Source organism: Genypterus blacodes, unplaced genomic scaffold, assembly GCF_046128005.1.
Source record: "Genypterus blacodes isolate CSIRO-AG114 ecotype Tasmania unplaced genomic scaffold, CSIRO-AGI_Gbla_v1 ptg000024l_1, whole genome shotgun sequence".
Taxonomy (NCBI): domain Eukaryota; kingdom Metazoa; phylum Chordata; class Actinopteri; order Ophidiiformes; family Ophidiidae; genus Genypterus; species Genypterus blacodes.
Window position 1 is genome coordinate 1,142,501 of NW_027466837.1, and position 7,366 is coordinate 1,149,866.

The 7,366-nt window shown below is 48.7% G+C and overlaps 1 protein-coding gene across 1 annotated transcript; it reads right to left on the bottom strand.

Annotated features, from left to right (window-relative positions):
* Nucleotides 1-36: 36 nt before the first annotated feature.
* On the bottom strand, nucleotides 37-6,353 carry tbx22 (T-box transcription factor 22). Its single transcript, XM_076143441.1, has 7 exons — nucleotides 6,268-6,353; nucleotides 5,119-5,220; nucleotides 4,519-4,693; nucleotides 3,300-3,464; nucleotides 2,502-2,566; nucleotides 2,164-2,249; nucleotides 37-2,078 (listed from the first exon to the last, which is right to left on the bottom strand). Exons 1-7 carry the CDS (start codon nucleotides 6,288-6,290, stop codon nucleotides 1,519-1,521), a joined length of 1,176 nt encoding a protein of 391 aa, XP_075999556.1. The 5' UTR covers nucleotides 6,291-6,353; the 3' UTR covers nucleotides 37-1,518.
* Between the last annotated feature and the right edge of the window lie 1,013 nt (nucleotides 6,354-7,366).

The following is a 7,366-nucleotide window of genomic DNA, read 5'->3' on the forward strand; positions in this document are numbered from 1 at the left end:
ACACACACACACACACACACCTGACCTGACCGCTTGCTCAGAAACGCCGGCCCATCCCCGCTCGGAGTTCCCCAATTAACTCCTTCCTGCTATTTCCACGTCCAGCGCGCATTAGCTCGCTGCAGCGCTCGGCCATGACAAGTAAATTGCTGTTTGGTTATGAGCGTTTGTCGGGAAACAGGCCATTTCCCCCGCTTTGCCTAAACCGCCGTTCCTCGCGAGGCTCCCAGGGAGGGAGGGAGGAACGGTGCTGGGGTTTGATTCCGAGCTGAAGGCAGGAATTATCACATCAGTGGCTGAACGGGCGTGGCCCCCTCTGGTATGACAGGAAAACATTGCATTATGTCGACAGGAGTGAAAGGTTTTCATTGACTGCTCCTCACAGAACGCTGGAGTTCTCCTCAAACATCTCAGAGGACAAACACTCAAGGTTGGATTCTCTGTTGACCCCGGAACAAAGTTACACACAACAACGAGAGCGACACGCGGTGTTCCACTGCCCTGCCTAGCATAACCGTTTCACCTCCATGCGTCTCTGATTAGCCCTCTTGTTGGTAATAAAGTACAGGAATGGAAATGGAAACTTGCTGCTCGGATGCTGGCAGCTGTGTTCCTCCCCTAGAATCACATAAAGACCCGATGAGCTCATGTTATCAGTCAGGGGCGGCCAGCCGTGAGACTGGGATTGAGCCCAGTTTAGTCCTGGTCAGTACGCAAAACACGCTTTAACTGAATACTCCTCAATAATGGCAACAAAGGGAATTCATAAAAGTAACTAACAGACCTCTTTTATCGTTTACTGCAGATAAAATACACCGGCACAAGAAAGGACCAGCATTTGGCTCAACTGTGGCATTTGTTCAACACGCTCAGTTGATTAGTCAGTTTATTTAAATGGAATGTTTCGATCTGATGGCACTTATTATTTTAGCCTGACACTGATTTTCTATGAAAGACCCCCAAAGTGTTTTCACTCACAGGACCACTAAAGCACATTTGAGCTGATTTGTGTTTGTGTTTTAATTTGGTATATTTACATGAGTACAGGTAAAAGCTTCAAACACGTCGCCTCTCTCACGCGTCAACAATCTGAACATAAACTGAATACAAAAATATATAAAAAGCTTCTGTGAGATCTCTGTTGTTCTCTGATTGACTAATATTTATTGGAACACATACCTCAGGTCCAATTTTTGACATTCTGTCCCCAGTAACAACCTACTTCCTGTCTACGTTTCTGTTGGTTCTGATGGCGGCGTGTCTTTGGGCGAGCATGCCGAGTGAAGAGGGGCTTCTTCAGCTTCACACGCTGCTAAATCCACCACAGTGTTTACAGCACACACAACAACAGCATCCTCCTGGCTGCAGCTCCGCCTCCATCACCCAACGCTCCTTTATTTGTGTAGGCGCCGCGCGTGAGGATTCAGTTTTTCTTTGTTTTTGTTTGCATTGCGAGTCTGCAATAAGCCTTGGCTTGTTACACTCAATGGGCCGGAGCCCGTAAGTGCGGTCCAGCTGTCAGAGGCAGTGGTTGGTGGTTGGGTGCCACGGAGACTGGCGCAGGAGACAGTCTGTGGTGTCTTCGGCTAGTTTGGCGTGACGGGAAATAGCTGCGAGGTGGGGGTTCAGGGGGAAGCTGTAGCGGTACAGACAGTAAGGGCCAGCAGTGTCAGAGAGATGAGGAAGAAGAGAGGAAGCCGGCCCCTGAGGGCTGAGGGGGCCGCGCAGGGGGATCAGGCACGGCGAGCTCCCCGGGGAGCCGTGGAGACACGGGTCCCTACAGTGAGGTGCTTTCTTTGCTTGCAGCGCCGAGAGCAGCGGGAGGTCGTTGAGCGGAGACAGAGGAGCCAAACCTCTGAGTCTGTCCGCTCCCAGGGAGGAGAAGGCCCTGCCGGTCAGCGAGGAGGCCGGAGAGGAGACGGAGGTCTTGCCGTAAAGAGGGAAGGCGAAGGTGTGAAGGGTGGCGTCCTGGCAGGAGAGCGCGGAGAAGGAGAACGGGTGAGGAGCCGAAGAAGAGGAGGAGAGAGGGAGGAGACCCTTCAGAGGGGACGAAGCGGAGGTTGGTGACCCGGGGCTTCCTGTGGAGAGAGATCAGAGAAGGTGAGTCTCACAGATGGAAAGGCCCCGTGCTCGCTGTGAGGCAGAGAGAGGTCAGCGCCGCACCTTGGAGCTGGATGGTGAACGGCTTGAAGTCCAGGCTGAGAGGACCTCTCCAGGGATACGACTCCAGCAGCCCGTCCAGCACCCCCCTACACACACACACACACACACACACACACACACAAACACATCAATGCTGAGGGATCCATAGCTGCAGTGAAAAATGTTTTTACAGGCTCTCAAATATTGTTTCTGACGAGTGTGAAATTCTGCACTGCACATTTAAAAGTTTTATGTGGCATCAGATTTCTGTGGTTGAACTTTAAATCTCTCCTGGGCGCCTTTGAGCGTTTTCTCCTCCAGCTAAAGACGCCCGGCGAGGATGAAGTTTTTTTCCGTACCTGTTCCTCCCCGGGTCTCTGAAGCCTTTGGCAAACGGGTTCCTGTCGATCTTCAGCTTTGTGATCTGGCACAGGAGAGAAGGAACAAACAGGCGTCAAAGAGCGAAGCCGCCAACACGTGAGCTGTAAAACCAAGCGACCGCGGGGGGGCTGCGTCTCCCAGCAGCACCCAGGGCGGGCAGCCATGTCAAACAGGGCTCTGGGAGGAAAGGGGCTTCGGGTCGTACGGTTTTATGTGTTGCTTTAATGGCTGAGGACTCCTGCAGGCAGCTCAGTCTCAGCCGCTTACTGAATTTCAGTAATAATACATTCACCAATCGTAAAATGGACCCTGATGAAAAGAGCTAGCAGTCCCCCTGGACGGCTCATGTACTAAGGAATGGTAGCCAACAGCGGGGTCGGCTGTCCTCCGCTGGAACGCAGGCACACCCACCCACACACACACATACACACACACTCTAATAGTAACAAGCCCTGCTGCAAAATCAGGCCAACGCAATTTATGATTTAGCTGAGACCACAGCGAAGCAAAGTGGGCCTCATCACCTTCACGATGCTGAGATGTAAACATCGTGAAGCCAAACAGGCCTGAGGTGACGACTGGAACGCCGCAAGAACGTCCAGTCGCTGGAAAGACGTGACTGGATCGCACAGCAGAGAGAATTCAGACCATAAACATTTGTGAGTTTTCTCGTCTGTGACAGGGATTCATCCACCGGTTGATCTGCCGTCACATTTCAAATCCAGTCGGTTATAAAGTTGTGTTTAGGGTTCTGTTGGGGTTTCTGTGTGTGTTACCTGCTGGTTCTGATAGGCCGTGACTGTGGTGAACTCTGTTTCAGGGAAGGAGAAGCTGTGGACTCCCTCGGAGGGCAGGGACTGGATCTGTGACAGGTCCAGGCGAGGGTCATGGCGGATGATGTGAACACGTGGCTTATATTTATGCATGGACTGGAGGATAATCTGGGAGGAGAGAGAGAGGGAGGGAGGGAGGAAGGGAGGGAGAGAGGGAGGGAGGGTTCAGGAAACAAGGTACAAAACGCTTCAGTCACTCCAATTAACCAGATGGTATTAGTAAATATAACACTCGTCTGAATTTAAACTCATTGGATAAAATATCAATATTAGTAAACAAACATTTCATCGACTTAACCTTGATTTTTTGATGTACTTCTTTACAAATTAAAGGGATAATTATAATAATCTAATGCCTCTTAATGCTTGCCACAATTCTGTGTATTTTCTGTGGTGTATTTTTGTAATTTATATTCTGTGGCGTATGGGTAAATTCAACAGTCCAACTAACAGCAAGCAGCGATGCATATTTCCATTAAATTAAGGTTTAAAGTGCTATTTTGAACTTTTTTGAAATATTAGAGCAATGGATTTCACACAAACACACACACACACACACAAACACACACAGAGTCCTGTAAAGTTGACTACCTGTTGGCAGAATGTGGGAGCTTCCAGAAAAAGGTCAAATTTAAGTTGTTGTGTATGAGAAAGAGCCAACAACCCTCCACAGAGGTCAGATATTAGGGGACCAAACCGCAGACGAGGCGGCCGCAAAAACTCTCAGGGATCATGGAGCAATTTCAGAGCCTGCAGGAGTGTGAGTGCAAACACTCCGGCAATTTCATAAACACGAGGATGAAGCCCCAAAGCCTCGCTCGGCCCGGCGGCCACCACATCTGAACACGACTCTGCCTTCGCACAGGAAGTTCTGGAGCGCGAGGAGGATTTCCACTTCCTTCATCCCTTAAAGACTCACAGGCTTTCCTTTCTGGAGAATGGTACAACTACACACACACACACACACACACACACACTCTGCACTTTTCTGTACATATTTTCCTGTTCCTATTATTTTGTCAACACCATGACCACCACAAATCTCACTAAAGAGGCAATCAGGCACTTTTACTTTAACTGAGTGTAAGAGGTTAAAGGTTCAATCTGTCATCCCACAACCAGACACTAATATCGATAATCAACCAATGTAAATGTTACCTACATGTCCTTTGTCGTCCATCTCGTTGTTGGTGAGTTTGACCCGATCGAAGCTGATGACCTGACGCATCCACGTCTCCCCGGCGCACGGCGAGTCCGGGTGCACGTACAGCCGGGGGGAGATGCAGGAGTGGTCCGTGTTTCCAGCCACCATCCACTGGGAGCTGTGGTACACATACCTGCGTGTGAGGAGAACACACACTCAGGTGAGCATCAGTCCCAAATATAACTACAAATATACATTATGTCATATAGAGAAAAACATCCTTAACCTTTCATTTAATAGCCCAATGCTTTTCATGGCCCGAATGCTTGAGCTCAAATTTAATTGTCCATTGTTTTGTTTTTTTCTATTGATCATAATGACTAACTATATTGATTAAATTGATTAGGTATTGATTGCAAGTGCCAGTCATGTGTTTTAATTTTAGTTTTGTGGATCACATCACAGAATTGATCTTGCATCCTAACAGGGCAGAGCACAGAGCTGAATCCTGCATGTTTGCCTCGGGCCTCCAAATCTCTATGTTCGCCCCTGCACACACCACGCTTTGCTACATTAAATTAGACATATATAAAGACGTAAACGCACACACAGACACACCTGTAGCGTTTGGAGTCCACGGGCATCACGTCCATCGCCACGTAGTACTGCTGGCACGGGTCCAGGTTGCGAACTTTGACGCGCACAGAGGGAAACATCCTCCTGAAACAAGACGCAACACACACCAGAAAACACTTCAAAACGCGCCCGAGTGTGTGTGAGTGAGTGTGCAGACAGAGTTAAAAACGGCTTCACGTGAGATACGCCGTAAACGTCAAAGTGTGTGTAGGTGAGTGAAGGCGCAACCAAAAAAAAAGGTTCCAGTCCCAAGTTCACAGGGAGGTTCAGGGGCCGTGAAGGCATCTTCACTGCCGGGATTTACTGCTGCGCGGCCCGGTAAGTGAATCAACGGAACTCAGGTTTCAGCAGGTAGTTCAGACGATAACTCACGTCAGTCAAATTCCAAAGAATTTAATGATTTAAAAAAAAATTGGTTTGTCTGTCACACGATTATGTCAAAAATTAGATTTAATTTACTGTGAAGTATTATAATTAGCTGGAAATTACAACAAGACACTGATGAAATAAAAATGACTGTGAGTCTTGAACATTAACTTTAAGTTAACCGTAAATATTAATTTTGTTTTTATGTTTTCTTCCCCCCTTTAAAACTCTAAATTAAAGAGAGACCAATTGTTGAACTCTTTCACGGTCAAATTAAATGTTTTCCTCTGTTATTGTGTGATTGACTAATGTGATTCTTAAATCCAGCTGTTTGCTTTAAATGGTTTCGGTTTGTTCAAATTAAAAAGTTCCGTTTTTCACCTGCGAGCTCCGAGCAGCGATGCAACAGAAATTTCAACAACAAAAATCAACAATGAAAGATTTGTTAGACGCGTTTAAAGCAAAACAGCATTAAGGTGGTGCAGGTTAGAAAACTAGGCTTTACTTTGAAAGATGAAGTATAATTTAAAAAAAGGAAACATATCTGAACTTCTACTTTACAGGACGGTAATATGTTATTAATATTATTTATTTATAGGTGACTTACAAAGTATTAATACAGCTCTTATTTTGAAATGTCTGCAGGGTTTCTCTGTTTTTGTGAACGTAAAAAACAAATTAAAGCTGCAGTTTCTACTCTGATTCCTTCCTGTTGTTGTTTGGAGCTCTTCCTCGCTCTAACCTTCGCTCTGTTTCTCTTCCTACCTGCCAGCTTTGGTGATGATCATCTCGGTGCCGATCTCGTAGAATCTGTTCCACAGCTCGGAGCCCTGCAGCTCGACCCGGACCTCCCTGCTGTCACACTCCCCGGGGCCCGGCTCGGCCTCTGTGGGCGCCGCTCTCCGCTCCGTGTCCACGCCGCTGCCCTCCGGCCTCCGCGGCGGGGAGGCTGCTTCCTTCAGCCGCAGGCCTGCACACACGCAGAGGAGGAACAGGTGAGGTGAAGAGGAACACACAACACGTCACACTTTAGTCCAAAATCATAAAAGGAAGCTCAGTGAGAGAGGCTGCAGAGCTGAGCAGGATATGAAGGTGCAATAGAGTCAAGATAGGACGGCTCTACAAAGTTCGTATACTTTGCAAAACCTTTTTAAAAGCAATATGCATTTTCTTATTTTTGTTTTTTAACCACAGAAATATAAATGTGACATATTGGTCTCAAGATGCAAAATAGTTTTCGTTACTTGCAATTTGCAATTTGCTCCAACTTGCGCGTAAAATCTGTGTGCGTCAAAACAGCGAGACGCGTCCTTCTGTCCCTCTGTCCCCCTGCCCCTCTCTCCCTTTCTCCCTCTCTCTCTCTGTCTCACCCGGGAGGATGCGTGTCTCGCCGCTGCTGTCCCCGGCGGAGCTCGGGTCAGGTCCGTCCGCCACCTTCATCCTCTTGCAGGGTTTCCCCACCAGCGCCTCCACAGAGAACGCGTGAGCCCTGGAGCTCAGGCCCTGCATGGTGGCGAGGCAGCCCGTGTCTGTGCGCGCCGCGTCCGCCTGAGCTGCACTGCGACTCCGCAAGGTTCCACCTCAGCGTCCAACTTCATCCAGGACGAGACGGGGAGCAGCTCCTCTTCCTCTTCCTCTTGTGTCCCGCTCGCTCCGTCACGCTGCGTAATGGATCTTCGCCGCGTTTCCATGCGCCTCAAAGACGCGCGCTTCCATCCGTAGCCTTCATCGTTGACACGCCTCTCCTCCTCTTCCTCCTCCTCTTCCTCGCTGTATTAGCTCCTTCTCCTTCTTTTATCCGTGTCAGTGTCTCCCCTTCCCTCTGTCCCACTCAGGACTCGCTCCTCGGTTCCTCTCTGCGCGT

Bases quoted from the DNA above. Each gene is read 5' to 3' on its own strand.
- tbx22 (XM_076143441.1), bottom strand. From the start codon at position 6,290: ATGATCATCACCAAAGCTGGCAG. The intron at 3,465-4,518 runs GTAGGTAACATT...CTCTCCTCCCAG, and splicing joins AGATGGACGACAAAGGACAT to ATTATCCTCCAGTCCATGCA. The intron at 2,250-2,501 runs GTACGGAAAAAA...GTGTGTGTGTAG, and splicing joins AGAGACCCGGGGAGGAACAG to GGGGGTGCTGGACGGGCTGC.